This window comes from Ictidomys tridecemlineatus, chromosome 6 (genome assembly GCF_052094955.1).
Source record: "Ictidomys tridecemlineatus isolate mIctTri1 chromosome 6, mIctTri1.hap1, whole genome shotgun sequence".
Taxonomy (NCBI): Eukaryota; Metazoa; Chordata; class Mammalia; order Rodentia; family Sciuridae; genus Ictidomys; species Ictidomys tridecemlineatus.
In genome coordinates, this window is record NC_135482.1 from 197,761,793 (window position 1) to 197,788,965 (window position 27,173).

General features: G+C 49.8%; 2 protein-coding genes across 2 annotated transcripts in view; both read right to left on the reverse strand.

The window, feature by feature from the left end:
* The window catches only part of Rab20 (RAB20, member RAS oncogene family), a 29,571-nt gene continuing 2,398 nt past the window's right edge, over positions 1 to 27,173 (reverse strand). Inside the window, exon 2 of the mRNA XM_005316987.5 lies at positions 1 to 1,048. Coding sequence (XP_005317044.1) covers positions 516 to 1,048 — 533 coding nt within the window. The 3' untranslated portion in view covers positions 1 to 515. The remainder of the gene's footprint in view (positions 1,049 to 27,173) is intronic.
* LOC101976209 (large ribosomal subunit protein eL27) lies at positions 838 to 26,345 on the reverse strand. Its single transcript, XM_078052443.1, has 5 exons — positions 26,322 to 26,345; positions 12,164 to 20,772; positions 11,212 to 11,326; positions 11,075 to 11,117; positions 838 to 1,048 (listed from the first exon to the last, which is right to left on the reverse strand). The coding sequence occupies exons 1-2, from the start codon at positions 26,343 to 26,345 to the stop codon at positions 20,305 to 20,307; spliced, it is 492 nt and encodes a 163-aa protein (XP_077908569.1). The 3' UTR covers positions 838 to 1,048; positions 11,075 to 11,117; positions 11,212 to 11,326; positions 12,164 to 20,304.

Genomic DNA, 27,173 nt, shown 5'->3' on the forward strand with positions numbered 1-27,173 from the left:
TTTCCCCAAAATCATCTTTAATAAAATGTGTAGCGCACAGTGTTTCAACCAATATAAAATAGGCATTCCTGATTTCGTATAAATTAAATGTGGAGAATCATTATCACAATGTGTCAAAGTACAAGTACCAAAGGGGAGGACTACAAGGAAATCACAGTGAAAGTTCCAGAACAGCAGCAAGCATAAAGCTGCACAGCATGGTGGCCACAGAGGGTGCAGGGCAGGTCTCAGGCAGGGGACAGACCTGAGGACGGGAGCCAACCGCAGGTGTGACCTGGGACGCAGAGGTAGCGGGAGAGGCAGCATCCATGTCCTGGCCCTGCAGTTTCTGTGGCGTGTTCCTGTCCCCACCTCCTGGCCCACTGAGGCGCCTGTGCACACTGATCTTCATCAGTGACTAGTAGCACTCCTCGTGTACTGCACTATACAGAGACTCCCTGATTTCTTGTGCTCTTTTCTGACCCCAGCTGGCTTCCCACAGGCACAGACCAAGGGTCAGGAAGGCCTTCTGCAGGTCAGGCACAGCACCCGGATCTGGTCCGTTTGGTGGGTTTACTGCTGGTTATATCCACAGTCTGCGGCGGCCCCTCAGCCCTCTGCTGTAAGATCATTGGCACCACCATGTCAAACAGGGTTTCAAACAGGAGGTCCACGTTGTACCCCGTCTTGGCGCTGGTCTCGAAGCACATCTGCTCAGCAGCCGGCACGTCCTTCTCATCCAGCATCTTGTACTTGAGGATCTTTTTATAAAGGGCCATCGCATCCTCCAGCTGCACCTGCTTGGGCACCCTGGGGGAAGCACAGCCTCCCCCAGCCTTGCTGGGGTCATGCCCCTCCTTTTCCCCACTCTCTGCGGCCCCCTCCTCAGTGAGGTCCACTTTGTTCCCCACGATGGCAAATAGGCAGTCTTTGCTGGCCGTGTCCGTCAGGCCCAGGAACCTGTCCTCCAGCTCCACCAGGCTCTGCAGGTGGTTTACGTCGTAGGTGAGGATGACAGCGGCTGCTCCCCGGCAGTACATTGAGCCCAGGCCGTGGAACTGCTCTCGCCCTGGTGGGAAGACAGGGGAAGACAGAGGGTTATTGCTCATCTCAGGACATAACACCCTGCCACACTGCACAGAGCTCCCCCACCCTGCCCCCAAAGGAACCGGCCTCCAGACGTGGCTGGAACTGGGACTGAGGCATCAATGGCCAGAAGGAGGTGACCAACCAGGACCCCATGTCCAGGTAGAAGCCAGCCCAGGAAAGCAGGTAACTGACTAGGGCTCAAGCTTCCCACTGAAGCTGACCCAGCAGCCCAGGCCTCTGGAATTCTAAAAGAAGCTGTTTAAGCAATGCTACCTGCATGATCTCAGTTCTTGCTATCACAGTCTGTGCCAGGTTCTAAAGTGGCACCAAGCAAGTCTGTTGCTAAGAAAATTCTGTTACCTCTGCCTACAGCATGACCTTGTGGAGGACAGTTTGAAGGACACTCTTCAAGGCAGGAGCAAACCCGAGTCCAAACAGGCCTCCCTGGGACAGGTTCACACTCACAACACACACAGGGGAGGCCCCAGCAGGTAGAGCCGTGCCACCCACAGCTCACTGGGGTGTCCCTGGGACCTTGGCACATTCGCTGCACACGGGGACAGGCTCTTAGGAAGCCACCATACATGATGTGCATGTCCTTCTATGAACACGGGCAGTGAACTGCAGAAGAGGTCATGAGGCTCACTTCTCACCCATGGGAGCGACCATGCTTCCAGGCTCACGATGGCTGCTGCAGACACCTCCCCAAAGTCATGGTCATCACCACTCCAAAGTCACAGCAGCCACTGGACCTGCTGCTGGGCCTCACTATTGATCAGGTTAACAGCGAAACACAAACGAACATGCCCTCCCCTCCACTCCCCGCTCTCCGAGTGACCTGGGGAGAGGCGAGCTAGACGAGGAGCCTGGCTGGTTTGGCAGGAGCTGGAGGTGTGTACCCTTAGGCAGGTCCTACAGCCAAAACGTGGCGTCTCTCAGGGTCCCAGGCTGCCTCCCTCTTTGGGAAGAGCCATCTTGGGCAGAGTTGTGTAGTTTGTGGCACAGAACCACCGGAGGCAAGCAGTGAGCTCTCTGGAATCCAGTACCCAAAGAGCAATGTTCCTTCCCTGAGCTACCTCCCAGATCAGTGTGGACGGGCAGTTCCTCCCAGGCTTCAAGTCACGTTATGTTGGACACCACCAGGCAGAAACAGCAGGCTGTCCTATCTGTTCCCCACGATGGAAGACAATGACCAAGACCCTACAGAAACTGGCAACTGCAGACATTTAGAAAAGGAGAGCACGGGTGCTGTGGCACATGCCCTCAAGCCTAGCAACCCAGAGGGCAGAGGCAGGAGGATCCAAGTTTGAGGCCAGCCTCAGCAACTTAGTGAGGCACTCAGAACAGTGAGACCCTGTCTCAATTAAAAAAGCTGGGGACATGGCTCAATGGTAAAGCACCCCTGGGTTCAATCCCTAGTAAGTAATTAATAAACCGAAAGAAGTGAAAGGCTTCCCCATGGTTGCCACAAGCCATGAATTATTTCAGACACCCTGATCCTGTAGACAGCAACCAGGTTCATGAGGTTTCCAACTGTGAAAAATGTCCTCAGCTCCTACCACCAGATTCCACAAGAGCAACTAAGGAACAGGGACATTCTTCCACTGACCCTGGAAGAATTTTTTTCAAGTCTCTGTTACATAGTTCATTCGGGACAAAAAGAGAACTCTGTTAATACGTGTGCCTAAAATAGTTTTCCACTCGCCTTTTTAAAAAACAGTAAAAAAATGAAATAACTGTTCCAAAAAATCATCGGAGCAACTACAGAAAAAACAGAAATCCCAAATGCCAGCCAGCAGGGGGCAAATATAGGGGCTGCCACTCAATCCACATAATATGTTGACCACTCCTCTCACCAGTATGAGCAAACTAAATGCAGTTACCAAGCTAAAGAATTTACAGGCCAAGCTTGTAAATTTATAATTTACAAGTAGTTTCCATGCCTGAAATTCTTAAATACTGTTTTAGATGTAATCTGTAGCCTTTAGGGTTGCTAAGGGAATTCCCGGGCTGCTCTCGGGTGTCCTAAGCTAGCTCATTCTGGCAACGTGAGGCAAGTCTACAACAGGACAGGCTGGTCTACGAGAGCACAGGTGCTGAACTTACAGCTAAGTGAATGTCAGCGGGAACCCTGGTTGCTATTTCAAGCATGAAAAGCAATGAAGATAAATTGGTAAGTCACCAAGACCTGAACTGTCACATCAGCTTTGCCAAATAGGCAGTGCATTTGAAGCCAAGCCTCCCAATAAGTTTCCCAGTGGTTTGTGAATGCAAGCTGAGCTAGAAAGCCAGGCACCAGCTGCTCGCCTGCTGTGAACGGCCCCTCCACCTCTCTGGACACTGACTTCCTGTCTGCAAGGACAAGCTTGCCCTGGGCAGTTTGTGAGTCCTCCCCTTATAACAGATCATCTCACCCTTGCCCTCTTAAATATCCATTCTCAAGCTGAAGCTCCCGGAATCCCAGTAGTTTCTTTCACTTGAGCTTCCCTGGGAACTAAACTGTCTCCTGGGCCAGAACACAACAGAAAAGTCTCAAGTTGGTTCAAGTTCAGCCAACACAGCAGAGGGTCAGAGCTGAGGAGCCAGGTCAGCGGAGCCAGGCTGGCAAGAGTGGCCCAGCCACTGCCCACGGGGCCCCAATGGAAGCTTCAGCCCATGACTGCCCCAAGTTCAACTTGTTCAGGAAACACTTCCAGAATGGTCCGTTCAGCCCCACGTCACCAACTCAGGCTTGTTATGTTGCTCGTCCCCGGGGAAAGGAAAACTGGGATCTGTAACAGTGCTCCGGTTCCTGCTCAAGCATGCTGCTGGAAAGACTCCAGATCTGCAGCAGAACTGACTGGAAGCTCACCAGGGAGTCCAGAGCAGCTGCAAAGGGGCCAGCATAGGGGTCCACTGGGCTACCCAGGCCAAGCTCGGTTTTTCAGATTCTCAGATCTCACACTGCAGTTGTGTGAATTCCATTCAGTGTGTGTGATGAAGTCTGTCTGGCCCGGGAGGGAACCGGGAACCAGAACACCAGCTTTGTCATTCTGATGGGGAAGGAACTGCTCGACCCCACAATCACTTCCCTAAACCAGGTATAGGAGATTCCTGGTTAGTGACAGAGCTACGTGTGGTCAGTGGCGGGTCCTCCAGGTTTGTTACAGTTTCCCCAGCACCACGAAGTGGGCCTTCCCCTTCCCTGACTTCACCCAGGGAGAAACCCAGGCACAGGACAGAGCAGGCAGGAGGAATGGAGCCCAGACAGGAACACTGCTCCAGACAACCCGGGGAGTTGGGTTGGGTCCAACCTCCCTCGCAACAGGAGAGAGGCAACGGGGTCTTGAAGTGGCACATTCTGGCAGGAGAAAAGCCTGTCCCTGTCCCCTGTCCCCTATGGGCATTCTGCCAGGAACATGGGCATTAATGGTGAGTGGCCATCTACCTGGAAGTTCCAAAATGCAGGCAAAGAGCCACCCTGGGGGTGGCGCTGGCAGGGTGTACAAAAGACAGATTCCAGAGAAGTCTAGAGTCAGTCCCCACAGTGTGAGCCTGGGCAAGACACAAAGCCATTAGGAGCCTCCGTTTCCCCAGAGCACCTGCCAAAATTGGCAGAGAAATTGAATCAAGTCACACGGGCAGACTGCTTAGGACCATGCCTGGCATGCGCTAAGCCCTGTTTGAGAGTTTGCTTAATAAACTGAGTTAGATTCCTCCCAGACCCAGACAGACTCCCCGCCTGTGGTCTCCCCATCAGTACAAATGGTCTCCAGTGGAGTCTCCAGGTCTCCACGTTTGCAGCCAACGGGGCCCTGCATTTTTCTTATTCTCAGAGGATGACCTTCTCCCTGGTCCTGGTCCTGGTCTTGGTCCTGGAGGTTGAAAAATGGTCCAGACACAGATGAGGATAACGGGAGTCACAGCCTCAGCAACCCCAGTCGCCGTGGGAGAACTGACACGGCCCGACGGCTTCCTGCTTTACTGCCCAGCCTCCCCAAAGCAGCCAGTCTCACCAGCCATCTGCGATTTCTGTCTAAAAGGTCTAGAACCACTGACATGTGGATATGGCCAGAATCACTCCACCGCACCACACGTCCTAAACATAGGGTGGGTGAGCCATCAAAACACTGGTGCTCAGACCCCACATGGAGAGGGCTCAGGGCTCCCCAGCTGGCTGACCCCAGAACAGGAGTCTCCAGCTTCCCTTCTAAAAGCAGAAGTGAAAGGCAGCTACAGGGCTGGGGGGCTCACATGGCAGAGGCCCTGCCAAACACCGTGAGGCCTGGGTCACATCCCAGCACCCCAGATAAATAGACAACTAGTGAAAGGGGACCGGGACATGCACTGCTGTGGTTCAGCTGACATCTGACCTGCCACGTAGTCGCAAACACAGGAGGAAAAGAACCCAGAACCGCTTTCTCCCAGTCTCAATCCATGGCCCACTGGCAGGACACTCACAAAGCCATCACGGGCAATGAAAAGAAGGTGACACACAGATGCACACACCCAGAGAGGGGACAAAACACAAACACCAGAGCCAGGGCCGCGGCAAAGAGCAGGAGGGCTTGCGGCCCTGAGGGGATATTTTTAAACAAAACCCGTCCCCAAAGTTCTCAGTTTCCATCCACAGATGCTGCCAGGAAGGTTCCCGTGGTTCCATCTCAGGGTCTGATGAGCTACGACGGATGTTCACAGCCCGGGCCCCACGTCCACACGTCCACGGGTGAGGGTACCCCGTCCCACGGCAGCTGTGCTCCAACCGCCTGACAGGAACGGTCCAAGGGAGCCACACCCCCAGGAACACTGGCCAAGAAGACATGGTTAAGGCTCTTAGTGTCACAGGAAGAAAGGGTGACACCTTCCCTCAGGCTTCCTGGGCCCTTGTGGGGCACAGCCACTGCCCCCAGGGGGAGGAGAGTGAGGCCAGGGGGGTGAGGGCCTTTCTGGGGGACTCCCCAGAGTCTGAGCACTCTAGAGGAACGGCCAGCCGGCCACCTTGGACACCCACGACAGGCCGCGGGGCCAGTGGTTTGGTCCGGTGGTGCCTGGATGTTGCTGTGATGGCATTTTGTAGAGGGGACTAGCACACTGGGACTCTGCGGAAAGCTCGGACCTCCAGAACACGGTGGCCACATCCAGCCCACTGCAGGCCCTGGGTGCAGGTGAGGCTCCAGGAGAAGAACTCGGCCCAGACAGAACAAAGTCCTGCCCGTGGTCACACACCCCACTGGTCGGTCTGTCTGGTGAAGCCGGCCTGACCCACACTCTTGGAGTGACCTGTTCGTTTCTTAGGACAGGCCCCCTGCTCCACCACGGAGGCAGCCCTCTGAGGCCCCGTTCCCTCCACAGAGACAGGCATGGTATCCAGGACAGCCTAGGGCCCATGGGTCCTTCCCTAGGACAAGGACATGGATAGTCCAGTGTACCACCCTGGTCATGTGTCCAAGGGGAGGAGGAACAGCAAAGTAGGGGCTTTTTAGAAAACCGAAAGTATCGCTCTGACCCCAGCTGGCCACTTCTCCATCGAGGGCGCCTTTCAGCCCCGCCGTCCAGGCCGACGGCCGGTTCTTTCCAAACGCAGGTCCCATGACGGACATCCCCTGCTGCAAGCTCCCTGGCCAGCTGTGGGCTTCAGGGCAAGGTGACCTGCAGACCGGATGTTCCTTCCAGGCTCGAGGCCGCCGGGACAGGCTTCCAGTGCCAGGAAAGGGGTGGCTCTTGGGGAGCGCAGGGGCGTCTCTCATGGGGGGCAGAGAAGGCAGCGAGGAGTTTAAATTTCGAGTTCTTCCTGGTTTTGAAGTGACCTTCTCTTATTCTTTTTTATTCCTAATATTTGTTTCCCATTGGAGGAAATTCTCATAGCCTTCAACCTTTCTGCACAGGCTGCCTAACAATCCCAAAAGATGTGTCCACAGAACTTGGGAATGGATCCGATTTGGAAAAGCTGTCCTTATAGAGGCAATTAAAGTTAGAATCCAGAGGAGCACTTTCTGAACCTCGCGGTGAGCGCTAAATCCAATGACGTGTGTCCTGAGAAAAGACATACCCTGGAGCACAGACTGAAGTGGCCAGGCCAGCCGAGGAGCCCCTGAAGGCTGTGGGAATGGCCTGGGACACCCCTCCTGCCCTAGAGCCTTCAGCTGACACCTGGCTGGGACTTTGGCCTCGGAGCTGAGGAATTCCTCACAGCATCTGCAGGAATCTGACACCTTCTAGGCCCTCTGCAACAGGAGCACTGGCCTCCAAAGCCAGCAGTCGCCACCCAGGTGGCGGACATCAGCACACCCAGGGCCTCTGAAACAGATGCACAGCTGCAGGCAGGCAGGTGATCTGAACCCCTGGGGACAGTGCTGGACAACAGCCCACAACTCCCCAGGCATAAGGCACAGGATCAGGTGAGAACCACCGCCAGGCAGGTGATTCTCCTGCCACCCCAGCCCTGACTCAGTGTGACTCACCTGTCGGCTCCCACAGCACACCCAGCCAGCACCAACCATCAGGCCATCAGCCATCAAAACCAGCCTCTCCCCACCGTCTGCACTCAGAACTGGCTCAGAGGCCCCAGGCCCCCTGGCCTCCTCCTCACCCCGACAGTCCTTTCCAGGTGAATCTGTGCTCACCCTCAGCATCCAACCCCGAGTCCCACCCCAGACCAGGACAAGAGCCAAGGGGGTGACCCACTTCCTCGTGGCCAATCAGTCCCAGGACTGGGAATCAACTCTTCCTCAAACTTCTACGTGTTCGCCTTCCTCACCACCGCGACCTGCCTGGAGGCCAAGGGCAGCACCTCTGGCCTGGTGTGTGCCCCACCACTGCCCCTCCAGCCCAGTCTTCCATGCCCCAGAACCACCCTCTGCAGCCACCCCTCCATGTGGCCATGACCTCGCCAAAATGCTGGGCTCTCCCCAGGCCCCCTCCAGGACCCAGCCTGCTCCCAGCTCCCTGGCAGCATCCACTCTGGCTCGCTCTTCCTGCACGGGGCTGCTCAGTGGCCCGCTTGCCCACGGGAAGTGGCAGGCTGAGGCTGCACAAAGCGCACCAGCGCTGTCCCTCCTGGTCCCTTCACTGTTACAGACACGTCTAACCTGCCAGGTGCGGTGGCACACGCCTGCCATCCCAGTGACTCGAAGGCAAAGGCAGGAGGATCTCAAGTTCCAGGTCAGCCTGGGAAACCTAGTGAGCCCCTGTCTAAAAAATAAAATAAAAAAAGGACTGGGCTGGGGGTGTAGCTCAGTGGTACAGCACCTTGGGTTCAATCCCCAGTACTTAAAAAAAAAAAAAAAAAAAAAAAAAAAAAACCTCCAGCATTTTGACATGTGACAATGTGACAATGTGCATGAAATGGTTCCTCTGGTTCCTCTTGTTCATCGCTGGCTGACCAGCACATCCAAAAAATATATAAAATAGGCCCCACCTGTAATTTAATGCTCTCTGATAGCACATTTTAGAATCTAATAGGTGACATTAATTCCACTACTTTTTATTCAACACAGCCAAAATACTGCTACTTTACTATCTGGTCCACATACAACTCCAGAGATAGGGCTGGGAATGGGGTGTGGTGTCAGAGCACTTGCCTAGCACTACAGAATAAATAAATAAAACTACCAAGTTGGCCTTTTTGGTACTAACATTGCTAAGTCAGGTGTACATCTCATGTGAGGACCACGCCCCCACTGGATAAGGTCATGTCCCCAGTGTTCCAGTCACACGTGGTCAGTGGCTGCACGTAGGCAATGTCCATGTGAGCAAGTTCTCTGAGGCAAGAGCCACAGGCAGCATGTCCACTCTGGGCATCAAGCATAATCCTCAAGATATGTGGACGCTCAAGAACCGTTTGTGACGGGCGTGATGGAGCCATGAAGCTATGGCAGCGGATAACCTATACCTGGTGGGGCCAAAGCTCCTTGTGCCTCGGTCACTGATCCTCACCACTCCTGGGAAGCCCCCATCTTCTCCCTGGTCTCACCTACAGGCCGAGGCCCAGCTCTGGGCTCTACTTCCCACCTTCTGCCTGCCCCAGCACCTCACAGCCCAGGGCCTGCCACAAACCACCTGAGGCAGCTGGCTCTTTGGTGGATGGCCAGATACAGTCCGGCCTTAGTGAGGGCCTCCCAGCATCACTGCACCTCGCCCTTAACCCCCGGCAGGGAAGCAGCACCCAGGACACAGGGGCTGCTCAGTCGTCCCACACAGACCTGGCTTCCACTTCTCCCCTTGAAGGTGGGCCAGCATGCCGGGAAGCACCACCTCGTGTTCAAAAATGAGATGTTTATTATGTGCCCGCTGTTACGGGGTGGACTGTACCCCCAGAAAAGGTCCATTCAAGTCCTAATCCCCACACCTGTGAATGTGGCCTTAGTTGGAAATGGGGTCCTTAACGGAATGTGATGGTGTCCCTATGAGGAGTGCAGATAATGGGGACGGACATACAGGAGAGGATGGGGTGAGTGCAGGAGAAGCCACCTAAAACAGAGGCAGATCAAAGTGACGACCCACCAGCCAGGACCGTGAGCACCCACAGCAGAGGGGAGAAAGGAGCGGAACGGAGCCTCCGAGGAGTGGGGTCTGCCGGCACCTGGGCCTCAGACGTCCAGCCTCCAGACTGCAAGAGGCTGGGCCTTGGTGAGCCACCCCTGCTGCTCATCTTTGTCACCCAGGCAACGCCAGCCCCATGGCACAGCCCAAGCTGCAGACCCTCAGCCCCCACCTCCCCAGTGGGGACCAGAAACTGAACGGAAATCAAGACTCCCCTTCCCCCAACCAGTGATGTGCAGGGCTCCAGGGGCCAGGGAGTTCTGCTTCCCTCAGAAAGCAGGAGGCACAGCCAGACGGTCATGAACTTCAGCAAACCACAGCAGAGCAGAAGTAGATAAGGACGGCTCAGATGACCCTGAACTTGTGTAATCAAACTCACGTGCGCTCTCCCCGGCCAAAGCTGGCCGAGCCGCCCGCTTCCTGAGTGCAAGTGGAGATCAGGAAGTCTCCCCAGGGCAGCGATGGCCGACACTGCCTCAATTCACGGTTGGTAACTCAACCCCATCAGGAGTGACCTTCGCTCTCTAATCTATTTACACAGTGAGGAACTATCACCCAAGGCCAGCTCTGTCCTCCTTGAGAAATCCAGAAGGAAGAGGTGGTAACCAGAGAAAAGGGCATTCAAGAAAGACCAGCACTAACCCAGCAGACGGAGGGGAACAGCTGCACTGAGCGGGGAGCTGCCACAGACTTGAGGAGCCAGCAGCTCACAGTGGACAAAGAGCTCAGGTGGCCCAGGGACACTCAGGCGTAAAGAGCCACACCCTCAGCAAGCACAAGGGACGTGTCAGGTTCCTATTCTAGATGTACGGTCTTCCAGTTCTTACAGTGAGTGCAGGGAGTGTCAGTCACAGTGAACACCTCTCTACACCCAGCCGCTCCAGGATCCTGTGGGGCATCAGGAGCGACCCGCCCTGGAGAGAAGCTAACACAGGCATACACCGCCACGGTCACACGGTGCACAGAGATAGGAACCACAGTCACATGGACAGCAAAGGGGAAAGGCGGTCAGCCCTCAGAGACCAGGGTCCCTGCTCTTGGCCACCACTCACACTGTCACCTCAGGTCCCACTCTGTGATGAGCCAGGGAAAAGGGGGCTAGAAGAAGAAAGCCAGGACTTCAATCTAAAGAAACAGCAGTGGGCTGAGCAGAGCTGGGGGCTAAGCCGCACCAAGGGGCCTGCAGCTTCTCCTGGCAGCAGCTCCCACTCCAGCTTCCTCCAGGGGGAGAGCAGCAGCGTGCCGACCTGCCCACTGTTCTCAGAGACTGTCCCTGTGGGTGCAGGTGCAGCCTCATCAACCCCAGGCAGGAACGACCCAGCCCACGGGTGAAGATCCCCAGCCCTTTCCACCGCCCCTGGCTAGCAAGCAGCCCCATGACAGCCATGTCACCATGTAAGAAAAACTTGATGAATCCCGCACCGGGAAAGGACCAAAAGCCAGGGTTGGCAGCTGAGCAGCAAGAAGCATAAAAGGAGAAACTCACCCCCAAGACGGTGACGATTCTCAGCCAGAAGAAAGAACTTAACCTTCAAGACAAATCAAGCAAGGAAGTGATTAGTGGAACATTTTTAAATAGGCTAATAATTCAGACCCAGGAATCTCCTAATCATCCACACTTACTGTTCCAATTTTGTTCTCTACAGTCTGTGGCCACTGAAGGGCAGGAGACAGGGCTGTTCTTGTTGACAAAGAGGAGAGCTGCTCTCTCCTGGAGGAAGCCCAAGGGTTCCCTCTGCTAACGAAAGGAGAATCAGCACCAAAGGGCTGGGCTACCTGATCAGTCAGCAAAATGTAACCAGAGTCACCCAAGTCCAGTCTGTACAAGGAGAGTTTTCTTTTTTGAAATAAAAGAATCTAAACCCCCAAATATTGCCAACTAACGAAAAAGGCCCTCTACAGAAGAGAGGCACAGTGTTCCAGGGAAACAAACTCATTTTTACACCGAAATACTCCTGCCAGTGTATTTTCACTCCAATCAGCATGTGTCACTGCTGTCACTTCTACCTGACAATCGGAAGTGTCACATCCAGCTGACACACGCTATCACTCAAATGATCAATTGCACACTAATCCCAGACCTGTGATTCAGTGGTGAGGCTTCTGAGAAAAATGGTTACATAATAAAAATGAGCTTGATTTTCAAATTACTGCAGACTTTTTAGGCATAAATTTACTAAAACTAATCCCACAACAAGACAAATAACTCAGAGAGAAGTCCTTTAACAGCCTAATATTAAGAAAAGAGAAGCAAATCCAAAACTACACTTACATAACATACTTAGCTTTAAAAACAAAAACTCTCACATACCAGCCTATTAATGAGCCAGTCGGCTTTACCTCCAGCAGACACTGTGCTGTTCTGTGGTAATTAATTTTAGAATGAGCTTATCAAGTAAATACTTAGTCATTGGCTAAAGTCTCTTTTTATTGAAGCAAGAAACTAAATCATTTCTGTTTTAAAGCAAGTCTTAACTTGTTCCAAAGCCACGGCTGAACTGCAAATACCCCATTAAAAATGCTTTAAATTTAAAAAGGGTTTTCTTGAAACACCGTCATCAGAACAGCCTCTTACCTGGAACACTTCACCGGGTGTCCTAGTTGTTGAAAGCCTCTGCCATACAGAATCGCAGGGCCTTCTTCCGTCTCCACCGTATAAAGTGCTCTGAGAAATACGTGACAGGGACCCAACCTTTCCTGTTAATTCTGCCCCCAGGGAAGCACTTCCAACCTCTTCTTAACAATTCCAAGGAAACAGGATTTTGCAGGTATTTAGGATGCTCATCTTGCTCACCAGACTAATAAAGCACCCCTTACAACATCTAGCAAAGCACCCCTTATCCTTACAAGTACATATCCACTGACAAACATCGTAAGATCCGAAATGCCTGCCGAGGATCCTGGGACCACCTGGACACTCCTCAATCCCTCATGATTGAGTCTTCTATAAGAACTTGGTTTATCATATTTAATATAATAACACTGTATATGCTGGATTGTAAAAGTAAAATTCTAAAACAATTTCCTAAAATTGTCCAATTCATTGGGATAGAGAGTAGAACAGCAGGTGCAAAGGGCAGGGGGGAGGGATTAATGTTTAATGGGGATGGATTTCAGTTTGGAAGATGAAAAGGTTCTTTACACGTTCATCACTGAATACATTAAGGCCACTGAACTGTACACTTAAGAATGGCTACAATAGTGGATGACGTCTGCGCACAGTCTCGTGGGCTGAGCTGTGCGCGCCAGTGCCGCGGGCCTCACCTGTCATGTAATGGCATGATGTATTTTTATCTTACAGAATAAATCCATTGTATATATTTTTCTCTTGATAAATAGCTGGATAAAATATGTTTCTTGAATATTTTTCCTCTATTGAACAAAATTCTGACATCCTACCAGTATTTGTCCTAACGGGTTTTTGTTGTTTTCTGTTATGTATAATAGTATCTGATGTTGGCAAAAATTGAATTTTTTTAAGTATACAGAGTGTTATGGGTTTGGGAATTTGTAGACACAGATTTAGAAGATCACCATTTACAAATAAAATATTTTACATCTAAAAAAATGGCTACAAAAGTAAACTTTGTTATTTTTATATGTATGTATGTGTGTGTGTATGTGTGTGTGTATATATATAAAATGAATGAAATCACAATTCAAAAACTCCTTAACATATGCAACTAGCACCCATGAAGAACACCAAGAAACTTGAATGGCGTGACCCCTGTACCCGTCTGCTCTAAACAACTGGCTTATTTGCACAGGGCTGTGGTGAGCCTGGCACAGCCCTCTGTCCACCTGTAGTGTACCCTGCCCAGAGATCTGGTTAAAATGCCTGTTCTGATTGGGTTCCTGCTGCTGCCACCCACAGACCTCACTTAGAGTAGTAACTTCAAAGATGCAAGCAGTCTGGGGCACTGCTCAGCGACTCACGAGGAAGGGCAGTATTAACAGGTCTAACTGATGAAACTAACAGGTGACCCTCTGGCAGGTCCCCAATCTGCTGCCTGCCTCTGGCCCTCTCCACAGGTAACATGTACAGAGCAGCCCCAGGTATCCTAGCCACAGAAAGCCAGGGGGTGGCATTTGCCAGGGGTTAGAGGCTGCACCCTCAACTGTGGGGCCCTGACGCTTGGTGGTCAGTAAGCAGAGTTAATGGGGTTTTAAATTGGCTAGGTTTGGAATGTGCTTTTGCAATTGCTACAGAAACGTGCCTGGTTAAGTAAACAGCAGGTCAACAAGCTTTAATAAATGAATCCTCAAATGATCCAGAAACCGATCAGCTCAGACACAACACTAATGCAAGTCCTGACAGGGCTACTTAGCCAAACACAGGGATATGTGAGGGTCACCATCCTCACTTTTGAGAACCCAAGATCTCCGCCTGGAGTTCCAGGCCCACAAACCTGGGTGGCATTCAAGCTTCCTCAAGGACACACAGCCAGGTTAGAAAGTGCCACACCGTTAGAATCTCAGTGCTGGTGTCGTTCCCTGGGCAGAGCCCAGGTCTGCCTCAGTATCTCACCTGCCAGCCAGTGTCCCCTCAGAAGGGCCCAGAGCTCACCGACAGTCCACTCAAGTGCCAGGCAGGTGTACACACACCTGTTGTGTTGCATTTCACCCTCCCCACTATTGGTGTGCACATTCACAGACCTTGAAGCAGAGATCCAAGGGGCTGGCCCATCTGCTCAAGAACGGGGCGAGCTCCTGGGGGGGCTATGACAGGTGATTATGGGTTGGGTAGGGAGTGGCCAAACAGTAGAGTGTTAGGGATTTTTGTCAGAATACTAATCTCCCCCATTTTCTTAAGGTAAATTTGAAAGATAAAAATTGCATATATTTGAGATATACAACATATTTTGCTCTACATGCCCACACTGTGAAATGATTACTACTACCAAGCTAATTTTAAAAAATCTTCGTTATGGTGTGTGTGTGAACATTTAAGATCTCTCTGCTTAGTGAATTTCAAATACACAATACCAGATTGTTGGCTACAGTCACCATGTTGTACACTGATCTCCAGAATGTTTTACCCTGCGTAACTGAAACCTGGCACACCCTGGTCTGAGTCTCCAGTTCCCTGCCCTGTGCCCTGGAAGTTGCCATCCACTGCATCTGTAGAACCACTTCCCTTGGAGCCACGGAAGGCCCGCAGTGACTGCCTCCCAGCAGCTGGACCACGGTGTCCCTAGGCTCCCTGCACTGGCAGCCAGTGGAACCTAGCAGAGTGCCAAGGACAAATGCTAGGGAAAGGACAGGCTACTCGACATGTTCCTGTGGGTCTGGGTATCAGCCCCTTGACAGACACGTGGATTGCAGGTCTCTCTCCCATTCCCTGAGCTGCCTCCTTGCTCTGTGGAGTGTTTCCTTTGTCACACAGGCTTTTGGTTTGATGTAATCTCATTGGTCTACTTTTTCTTTTAGAATCACATCCAAAAAAAAAAAAAATTATTACCCAAATCAAAATCAAGAAGCTTTGCCCTTAAGTTTTAGTAGTTTAAGCTCAGGGCTTATGTTTCTGATTCACTTTGAGTTGATGTGTCTATGGTCTACAAAGGGCCATCTTGCCTCTGCACGTGGGCTTCCAGCTTTCCCAACACCACTGGATGAAGAGCTGTCCTTTCCCTACTGTGTGCTCTCGACACCTTGGTCAAATCCCCACTGGCCATGAATGCATGGATTTGTTTCTGGATTCCATCAGTGTGCCTGACTTCACGCAGGTACCATGATGTTCTGGTTCTTAGAGTTCCATGTTACTCTAAAATCGAGCAGTATGAAGCCTCTTGCTTTACTCTTCTTGGTCTAGATTGCTTTGACCATTCTGTGTAGGGGATTTGTGTTTGGGATAGGGATCTCTGATAAACTTCGTGACCGTGGCATACTTGGTGGCTAGGAAGTTTCTGTGCAAAGACGCAGAATGCCTGGTGGATGGGAAACTTCTGTGCAAAGAGGCGAGATGCCTGGCTGCTCTAAGGTGTCCTTCACAAGGAAGCTCTGTGTTACAGTCTTATCAGCTTTGACCTTCATCTCAGGCACACAGCTCCTGGGAACATAGGGACTTTCTTGTTAGAAAACCACAGTGTAACACTGAACCTAAATCTGCCCACATAACAGTAACTTTATACAATCGACTTTCTTAAGAGCTACACAAGGCTCCTAACATTGCATATTGCAACTTAGTATGTAACAGGAATGAGCTGCATAATGTTGCTAAGTCTGTAACCTGTCTAGTAACACAATGAACAATGTGTACTAATGATGCCAAGGACCTAGAGTAACCTATGGGTATAATAAAGCTTGGCCTCGCTGCCATTCTGCCATCTTTCTCTCCTGCCTCTGCATCTTGTTTCTGTGTCTCCCTTTTTATTTTTTCCTTACAACTGGCACTCAATGTGGGGCACAAGAAGAGTTCTCTCCCTACACGGCCTCCCAGTCCACAGAAAGTTTGGGACAACAAAATCCACCCTAATGGAGACTCTTCCAGACGTTGACAGGTAACGTGGGAAGGGAGTAGCATACGCGCCTGGAACAGGCTTTGAACACGCATCTTTCATCGGTTGGTCAGTATCAATCCCTAATCAGTAGGCTATGGGTAATCTCTGACGCTCAATGACGTCATCGGGACGGGCTTTCTCTCCTACTTAGCACGGCTGGACATTCTGTAAATAATGCTCATCTTGCTGCCTTGCTGACAGATAAGCTCTAACTGTCCTTTTCATCCCAAAAGTGGACTACTAAATTGAAAGCCTGGGAGAAGATAGGTGAAAGGCTTCACGAGGAGCCACGAGCACCCGGTCCTGCGCTACTAGCTTGGCTTCTCTGTCGTGATGCTGTTGGTAAGGCCTCTTTCTCAACCTGTGGCTCTCTTCCTCCTGTGCCCAGATGTACGGTCCCCTTGACTCATTCTCAGTGGCTCTACCGCGGCAGCACAGCTGCCGCAGCAACACTGTCCGTCCTGTTCCGGAGCCTCCGCGTGCACTCTTCTACTAATTCACTGCCATCGCCTCTGTGGCCGGCTGTGGCAGCCATCCTGCCCCCAGCCAAATCCAACTTAATTGAGTGTTTAGGACAAGCTGCGGAGGAAGAGGAGCCTCATCCGTTAGCGTAAACTCTGTTACCTAACCAAAGTTTGAGCAGTTACCTTTTACTGTTTTTAGAGAGTTGCAGCTTTCGGAAAGTAGTATAAAAAGTAATTTTACTCTAAATATGATTGAAGAGTTGGGAATGGGATATGTCCTGGTCCCTAATGATTGAAAAACATTAGTTAGAATGGTTACTTCTCCTGCCCCAAACACTGTTTTCTTTCAAAAATATTCTGACTTGGCTTGTGCCCAGGCTGAAGAAAACGTGCAAAGAAATGTCAATGTTGACTGTGATGATCCATTTGGAGTAGGGCAATGGGATACTTCACAACAACAAGTCAACTTCTTCCAAGAACAATTATGTCTAAAACTTGGCCTCGGATTCCTGACACTCGAGATTCCTCTAAACCATCTACGCAATTAGACAAGCTTCAGGGGGAAGTTTCATAAATTTTGTTAATCACTTAACTAAGGCAATAGAGACGCAAGTTGATAACTTGGAGGTTACTGATATTTTAACCAAACAGCTGGCATACAAAAATGCTAATCAAGATTGCCAAGATGTAACAAAATCTATCATAAAATGTACACTACTTTGTCAGATATGATAAAAACACGTCAAAATGTAGGAACTAAAACTCATAAAGTGGGGCTGGGATTGTGGCTCAGAGGTAGAGCGCTCGCCTAGCATGTGTGATGCACTGGGTTCAATCCTCAGCACCACATAAAAATAAAATAAAATAAAGATATTGCGTCCACCCGCAATAATATGTGTTGCTTCAATTTAAGTGACAATAGTAATTCTATCTCAAAGGAGTTACACTACCTTAAAGATATCATTAAAAGGATCCAACAAGATGATGGGGGGGGTTAGACTTGTTGGATTGGCTAACTTAGAGGTTACCTAATTTCATCTGGATCAAACAATTATTCATAGGTGGATATTTACTAATACTGGTATTGAGAGCCACAGCCAAAGGGGCCCCAGCAAACTTCCAGCTGCCAGCAAACTTCCAGCTGCCAGCTGATGATTGGCTCACAGCGGCCCAAACAAACTTCTAGCTGCCAACTGATTGGCTCCTCTGCAGTGATGCTCATTGGGCTGTTTCCCCGCCCTTTCAGACCACGGAGCTGCTCATTGGGGGACTTTTTTTGGCTCCACCCATGCGACCCAGCCAATCGGCCTCAAGAGCAGGAGGAGTGTGGGAGGTGGAGAGGCTTGTGGGAAGCAGGTGGTGGCAGTTGGGCTCTGAAGGTTTTTCCTGAGGAGCTGTGTGGTTTGGTGTGTGTGTTCTAAAAATAAAGTTCATTTCTTTTGACAAGTGGCTCCTGAATTGTGCCCAGACAGACTGCGGCAACTGGGATTGTTACGTTGTGTTTGCTGTTGTCAGTGCCTACCCTATTTTTTTGCCCCCACCAGCATTAAAAAGAAAAACAAATATTATTCATTCAAAAGACCTTCAAAAACAAGAAAGGGGAGCTGTAGGGGTTCTTTGTCTTGTCTTGAGATCTCTGATATATTTCATGACTGTGGCATGCTTGTGGCTCTTCCAGGTAGGAAGTTTCTGTGCAATGGCACAGAATGCCTGGCTGCTAGGAAACTTCTGTGCAAAGACACGAGATGCCTGGCTGCTCTAGGGTGTCCTTCACGAGGAAGCTCTGTGTCACAGTCTTATCAGCTTTGACCTTCATCTCAGGCACACAGCTCCTGGGAACATAGGGACTATCTTGTTAGAAAACCAGTGTTACACTGAACCTAAATCTGCCCACATAACAGTAACTTTATACAATCGACTTTCTTGAGAGCTACATAAGGCTCCTAACATTGCATATTGCAACTTAGTATGTAACAGGAATGAGCTGCATAATGTTGCTAAGCCTGTAACCTGCTAGTAACACAATGAACAATGTGTACTAATGATGCCAAGGACCTAGAGTAACCTATGGGTATAATAAAGCTTGGCCTCGCTGCCATTCTGCCATCTTTCTCTCCTGCCTCTGCATCTTGTTTCTGTGTCTCCCTTTTTATTTTTCCTTACAATTCTGTGTTTTTTAGTTTCAACTTGAATTTCAGGAGTTTGTGTTGGTCACTGAATCTGTAGGTCACTTCAGAAGTACAGGGATTTTAGCAACATTTAGTCTTCTAACCCACGAACACAGGACATCTTTCCACTTATTTATGTCTTTTTCAATTTCTTCCACCAATGTTTCATGTTTTTTGTTACAGATCTTCCACCTCCTGGGTTAAATTTATCCCTCGGAATTTGATTCTGGTACTACTTATACATGGGATTTTGCCCTCCATTCCTTTTTCAGATAGCTTGTATTCATGTAGTGAAGTGCAAATGACTCTTGTTTGACGATTCTGTATACTGGAACTTTGCTATACTTGTTATTAGGTCTAAACGGTGCTTTGGTGGAGCATTTAGAGTTGTTCTATGTATATAAACTCATGTCATCTGTAAAAGAAGGCAATTTACTTCTTCCTTTCGAATCTGGATACCTTTGTTTTTTCTTTTCCAATTGCTCTGGCTAGGACTTCTAGGATCATGCTGAATAGAAGCGGTGCAAGTGGGCACCCATCTTGTTGCTGATCTGAGGAGGACCTGTCAGTTCTTCACCCCACAGATGTTGGGTGCTGTGTGTTGGCCTGTTGTTCCCTGTGGTGTACTTGTTCCTCCTATATCTAGTTGGTGGAGAGGTTTTTGTTTGTTTTTGTTCTATTTGAGAGGGTGTCTCACTACTTTGTCCCGGTTGCCCTTGAACTTTGGGGCTGAAGCCATTCTCCAACCTCAGCCTTCCGGGTGGCTGAGACTTCAGGCACGTGCCACAGTGATGTTAAATGTTCTTATCATGAAACAATGTTGAATTTTCTCAAACGCTTTTCCTGCACCTACTGAGATGACATCTGGTCTCAGTCCCCTCACCCTGTTGAAGTGATGCATCTCCTTACTGATGTACATATGCTGAGCCATCCCTGCATCCCAGAGGTCCGGCCCACTTGATTGTGGCAAGTGATGTTCTTATTATGCTGGGCATTTTGCTGTATTTTATTGAGAATTTTTGCATCAATGTTCATCAGGAATATCAATATCAATAATGTTGGGGTTTATTTGTCTGGTTTGGGCATCAGGATAATGTGGGTCTCCTAAAATGAGTTTGGCAGTTTCCCTCCTCTTCAATGTTTGGAAACATTTGAAAGATTAATGTTAATTCTTCTTTGTACATTTGTTAGAATTTACCAGCAAAGCCATTGGGGCCTGGGCTCTTCTGTATTGGGAAGTTTTTAATTATTGATTCAATCTCTTTCATCAGTCAGTCAGTTCAGATTTTCTGTCTTCATGATTTAGTCTTGGGACGCTGTGTTTCTAGGAATCTATACATTTCTTTAGGTTAGCCAATCTGTTAGTGTTCAATTATAGGAGTTTACGATTCTTAGTACTTTTGTGTGTATCAGCTATAAAGTCTCCTCTTAACACTTACTTGAGTCTTCTTTTTTTTCTTGGTCCAACTAAAGGTCTGCCAATTTTGTCTGCTAACTTCATGCTTAACTTGTTCTGCTTTTTCTAGTTCCTTAAAGTGTAAAAGGTAGATTGTTTACTTGCAAGTTCTCCCTTTTTTTTTTCTTTTAAAATTTCGTTTTTAATGATAGAGAACAACAACAAAAAAAAAATCTAAAACTGAAGCTCTGGAAGAACCATTTGTTCTTGCCCATCTTGTACCTCTCGTCAAACTTCACCTTGGTCTTCCTACTGGCCTTACGTTTATGAGCAGGCTCTCTAAAGACATCCTGTTGATGACAGTTTTGTCCAGGGGATACCCACAGAGCACCTGTGGGCAGGAGGTGACTGTAGTTATAAACCTTCACAAAAGACTTCACCTTGGACCTTTTGGCAATTTTCTTCTTGCCCAGGGCAGCCGTCACTTTGTGGGGATAGCGGTCGATTCCAGCCACCAGAGCATGGCTATAGGGACAGTCTGATGTGCCATCATCAATGTTCTTCACAATGATAGCTTTGCGTCCAGAGAAGCGTCCGGCCAGGACCAACACCACCTTCCTGGGTTTCGTGAACTTGATCTTTTTGACAGCAAGCAGCTGGGCCTACGTCAAGCTCTCGTTTTTGTTTTCTTCTTCTTCTTTTTTTATTTTAATTTTATTTTTTTAAATACATGGCAGCAGAATGCATCACAGTTCTTATTACACATATAGAGCACAATTTTTCATATCTTTGTATAAAGTATGTTCACGTCAATTCATGACTTTATACATGTACTTGTTTTTTCTTTTTAACATCACAATTCTTATTACACATATATACCACAATTCTTCATATCTATGGTTGCATATAAAGTAGGTTGACACCCAATTTGTGTCTTCATACATGTACTCTGGATAATGATGTCTACACATTCCACCACCCTTGCTAATCCCCTGCCCCCTCCCTTCCCCTCCCACCCCTCTGCCCTGTCTAGAATTCATCTGTTTCTCCCATGTTCCCCCTCCCTAACCCACTACGAGTCAGCCTCCTTCTATCAGAGAAAGCATTTGGCATTTGGTTTTTTGGGATTGGCTAACTTCACCTAGCACTATCTTCTCCAAGGCCATCCATTTACCTGCAATGGTTTTATTCTTTTAATGCTGCAAGCTCTCATTTTTAATATGTTATTTAATACCTATAAACTTTCTCCTTAGAACTTAGAAACCTATCAATGTCAGTTCGCTGGGTTTCCGCTTTCACTTGTCTCAAGTTTGTTTTTGTTTTTCTTTTCTCCTTGTGCATTTGGAAAGGGGGGCACCTACTTGTCTTTATGAACTGGTGTTGATGAGGAAAGCCCCTCACCAGCCATTCTGGGTGGCCTGCCACAAGAGTCTGCAGGGTCAGCCTGGCATTCAGATGGACCTGGAGCCTGAAGCATGGGACAGGTAATATGGGTGATTTGTTTGTTTGTTTGTTGAAGTTATAGATAGACACAATACCTTTACTTTATTTATTTTTTTTTTTTATGTGGTGCTGAGGACTGAACCCAGTGCCTCACACGTGGTGGCCAGGAACTCTACCACTGCGCTACAGCCCCAGCCCCTTATGGATAACTGGAAAGTGTCTTTCCTACCGTTCCCAAGGTATCTTTTCTGATTTCTGTGCTCACTCAAGTGCTGCAATCTCAGCAGTATTCCTTAGCTCTTGAGAAGGTACTCCATAAAATAAATGTCATCCTTTTTCCCATGACGTAATGGGCCCTTTCACATCTATGACAAAGCATACCACAGACATGAGAAGTGCATGTCACTCTATGAGGTTAAGAACCAAACTGGCATTTCCATGCACCAGCCTTGTAGTTATGAGACAGGCAGCCCTGAGGTCCCAGCTGCCTCTAATGCACCACTTCTGGGTACAGCAGTAGTTTTTCAGTTCACCAGGCACTAAAAAGACGGTGCTGTAATTTGTAGTTGTGATACTGTGAACAGGAACACCAAGGTTGGGCAACTCTTCCCCACTGTTTCACTCTAGAATGCTGTCACTTCTGGGAAGGGCACAGCGAGCCTGGTGATTAAGAACACAAACCCTGGGGCCTCTGCCCAGCTCACACCCCAGCTCAGCCACCCTGGCTTCCCAGAACTCCAAGAAAACAACCTTCTGCTGACACTTGGGGAACTTGCGAGGACTGAATGAGAGACAGTACACAAAGGGTTGGAGCAGCCTCCAGCCCAGGGCAAGTAACGATGTGGCCAAAGTCTGCGGTGGAGCCTGGATCTCCAGGCTGCAGGGCAGGAGGTGGATCCCGAGGGGTCACAGGAGCCCACAGGCTGCCTTGAGAGTGGAGCCACCCACAAAAGCAGTACTGCAGACACAGCTCGACTCCTTCTTCATATGGAAACATTGATTTCAAATACAGGTAAACATTTCAAGTCTGATCTGAAGCCAACAACAAAGAGCTTTCTATGAAGTGTAAGTTCACTACAAGAACAACTATTTATGCCTTCAAATAAAATTAAGAACCTTCCAAAATAGAGAAATTGATCCACAAAATTCAAAGATAAAGACAGTACATTAATCAGGCCACCTCAGAATGACACATTCTGTGTGATCCAACAGTCTTTTAATTTTAAATTACATGTAAGGCAGAGTAACCGGTAACACCATAATGCCAGCCGTGAGCATTCCCTGACTGGACTTGCAGTACTCAAAGCATCCCTCAAGGGCTGTATTTCATGTTTACTTACTTAATTCCACTTCGGCCATGAGTTTTTAAGTAAATGCTCTACTTGGAAATTTTTCATGTCTTAAGGATTTTAAATAAAATTCTAATCACCATTGAGTATTTGGCAAAAATGTATAATAAGTGTACCCTAACTTTCAGAAATAAAGGAAAAAGCCAATGTTTATAACAACTGCTCCATGTTTCCCAGTAGTGATGGATTCGATTCAGGTGTTCATGTATGTGAACATACACATTCACTAATTCTTAGAGGAGAAGGCCATAATAGTGACCAAGAAAGGAGTCTGAGGATGTCCCGGGCTGCTGCAGGACTTCTAAGCTGTAAAAGCTCAGGTCTAAAGAAGCTACATGGTCCTTCAAAACAGTCTTTAACATGAGAACTGTCCACATCTGAATTTTCACAGCTTAAATTCCAAAGAATGTGGTACAGAAACTTTCTTTTACAAGAAATACCAGGAGTCTCATTATAACAAAGAAAAATGCAGCTGCTGTTTAAGTGGTGGGCAGAGGCGAAGCGGCGTGGGGTGGGAGTTGCTGAAGCTGTCTAGGCGTGGCCAGGTTCCCGGGGGCTGCTCCTGCTCCTACCTGATAGTCCCGGACCCCAACTCCCACCAGGAGCTATTTTGCCAATAAAGATAGGAGTGTCTGAGAAAGAAAGGTCTTTTGTTACTGGTTAAATAAAACAACTTCTCTTCCCACCAGTCAGTGCTCTGGCCAACGGAAGGACTCCCACTAGTGTGTAGCCCGAGCGTGGGAGCTGCAGAGATACCCCGTGGCAATCAACTTGCAGCTTACTCCGCCTGCCAGGGGCTCCCCTCTAAACAGGGGTCTCTTGGGAATTTATGGAGACAAAGTGGCCATTCGACAATGGGGAGTGGGAAAAAATTTCAGAACCACCAGCAGAAGAGCCATCGCAACCCCTCGCCCTCTTTCAAAAAGCAGTGCATCAGAGACTGGCTTCACATGCACAGCTTCTGATTTGAGTGACCTTTGTTAGACGAACTTGCAGTTTGTCAATCGGCTTTATTCCAGAAACATCCACCATTCGCCATTGCCCCCTCCTTGCTCATGAAGGCTGCAGGTGAGGAGCCCTGCAGGAAGGAGTGACACTGAAAGATGGGGAAACTTCCCATGGGCTCTGGGGAGAGGACACTGGAAGGAGGGCACACCTGCCCGGCAGAGCTGGGCGATAGCCTGCCGAGAAGACCTGGGGAAGCTGCGGCAGGAGGGGCTGGAGGGGCTCCAAGCGAGGAGTGGCAGGGTCTGCAGCCCCCCAGAAAGCCTCCCGGCACCCCCTGCACGAGGAGGACCGGAGCAGAGCCAGGGCGGACCTGCCTGACCCTGACACTCTGCCGTCATGGAGAGGAAGCCACTGTTCTGAGAATGAACAGTCATTTAACATGTGCTTGTGTCAGAGGTGGAGTCCCACGACGTCCCTGAATGAGGCAGAGGCAAGCTGAACTTGTGATCATCATTTTCTGTTCCCCAGCGGGCTTCAAGATGAAGCACTCCTAGAGGCTTTTGCTGTGGTTCAGGTGACAGTTTACAAGCACAGCTGACCTTAATCAGCCCAGTTCCTCCTGGACCCACTGACTTGTGACCAGGAAATACCTTCCCCACCTGGGGTTCCAGGGCACCCCACACACAGGGGGCTGTGGGCCGAGCCTCTCACCCAGGAGCTGCTCATAGGCCTCCACCAGGCTCCAAAACCTCTGAGTGAGGTATGGCTGCCAACACTCCTGCCATCACCCCTGCTGAACCAAGACACTCGAGTTTCTTCACCTGGCTTTCCACCCACACACGTCAGGCCACCACGCTTAGTCAACAAGGCAGAGGACTGTGCCCAGGAAGCCCTGCACCCTAAAGGTGCCCCAGTCCCAGCAGAGGAGGATGTGGGTCCACCTCCCAGCACAGGGTCTGCAGGATGAACGTCTAGACCCCAAACCTAATCTGGAATGTTCTCCAGATCCTCTCAGTAGGAGCTGTTAATCTTAAACCCAGGCCCTGACCCTCCCTGCAGACCAGCTCAGTAAGCACACCATGCACATGTGCTGTGTGGAGTTCAAGCGAAACAGGCGTTCCCAGCATCGCCAAAGACAAACTCCAGGAAGTTTCTGTTCCTAACATTTTAGGGAAGAGTTTTCTCCTTCACATGACCTAACCCAGGGTCAACAAGCTTCCTGCAGGGGTGGGTTGTAAAGACATTGGCCTTCTGAACTCCACAGTCCCATGAGCTCTCCTGGGAAGAAAGAGAAACAGAAAGAGAGGAAGGAAGAGAAAGAAAAATGGATATAACAGCTCTGTGGGTGAAGAATCAGAGTCACAAGGAGTGTGGCAGGAAAACCCATACTGAGTCCCTAAATTGGCATGCATAGGCACAGGTGGAAGTGTGGACTGGCCCTGCAGGTTAAGGCTGCAGATGAGCGACATGTTACTGGAAACTGGGAGAAAGGGGACAGGGTGAGAAGGCCCTGCTGACCGCACCCTGAGGCTCTGTGGCAAGCAAACCTGCAGGTGAAGGTGTTTAGCTGGGGTTTAGGCAGAGCCCTGGGGAGTGGCTCAGCCCCTCTGTTTATGTTAAAATGTGGAAGAAAGAGGTGGAGGGAAGAACTTTTGCCCAAACAGAAAGGGCACTTGGTGACTTAGGTCACTGCCATCCATACTGCAGGGAGTGTTCAAAAGGGAGAGCCTCCCTCACAGAGGAGGTATGGGCGCACTGGACAGCCTCTGGCCAGTGCTTTGGGAGGCCCAAAAGGCCAGAGCATCCCTCCCAGAGGGCTCTTGAAGAGATCAGGACCTGGACTCCTTATCCTGCCTATGACAGTCCCTAATCCCCGGATCCATATGCGAAATCCATGTGCAAGATCCATATGCGAAATCCCCATCCTCCACTCCCAACAACAGCCGTGGGGGTGGGGATTTCGCATATGGACCTGGACCCAGTTTGGGCTCTTAGCTGCTTCCCTATGCTCCTCCTCCACAGGACGCTGAGTCTGGTGCCGCCCCCTCTCAGGGCAGCACCCGCAGGGTGAGCCTTCCTGGGGCTGTAAGGCACACTGCTCCCCTTGCTCTGCCCTGCTGTGCTCTCTCAATGCCTGCCTTTCCCACAGCGCAGGGACCAATCGGCCTGTGCAAGTCAGGGCTGCAAGAGAATGGGCCTAACAGCGGCCGCAGAAGCCCAGCCTGTATCTGCTGATGATGGGCAACATCAGTGGACGTTCTGACCAACCCAGTGGCAAAGAAGAGGCTGGGGGATATTCCCCTCGGGCTGTCCCCTCTTGGGGCAACCTTTTTTTGTGTTCCAGACTAATCAAACCACAAGAGAGAGGACTCCAATCTGTGTACCCACTCAGACAAGGGCTGGGAATGACCAGGGCATAAATGGAAGGAGAAGGGCTGGACACAGACAAGGTCCCAGCCACTCACCTTCCTCCTGCTCCCACTCCCCATCTTTTATGCGCACGCACGAGCACACGCGAGAGCGTGCGCGCGCACACACACACACACACACACACACACACAGTCGGTCCTGCCTCTGAAAAATTCTGTGTCAACTGAATAAGATACAATACTTAGCAGGCCAGCAAATCCCCTCTCTCATGTCCTGCTCCACCCTCTACCCCACCCTGCAGGCCACGCAGCCAGGTCCTATATCTTGTATGTTTGAAAACATGTGCCAAGGGTAAAACAGCCGACCCTGTGCATGTTCTTCCTGTCACAGGCCGCCACACACCTGCACCCACACCCATTAAAAGCAGCTTAAACTGCTGGTTCATCACCCAGTTTGTCCTCTTCTGCCTCCGACATGAAAATCACACTGAAACAACAATGTGTGGGGTGGAAAGAAAACTTAGGAACTAGAAAAAAAAGACAGGAAAAAAGAAAAAAAAAAAAACAGCAAGCCCATTCAAGGCTAGACTTCTGGGTTTTCTGAAATTCTGAAAAGACATCTATTCCTGTGTCTCTTTTCCCTCCAAGTGCTCCATAATCTCAGTGAGTCACTGAGGAGGCAGGGACAGAGGTGACCTGGGCACTGACTCTGACTCTGGACTTTGGTGGCCCTGGGTGTGAGTTCAGGAATGTGGAGAGGAGCCCCTCCACCCTGTGTTCTGTGGAGCCCATCTGAGCTCCCACTTAGGGTTCCAGGAACAGGAGGCAGCCACCAAGGCAGCCAGGAAGTGAGTCGCCACCCCCAGGACCCAGCAAGATACCTAGGACACCACATCAGCAGTATTGCAAATCCTCTGGTGACTAATATCCCGGATGCACCATGTCCTT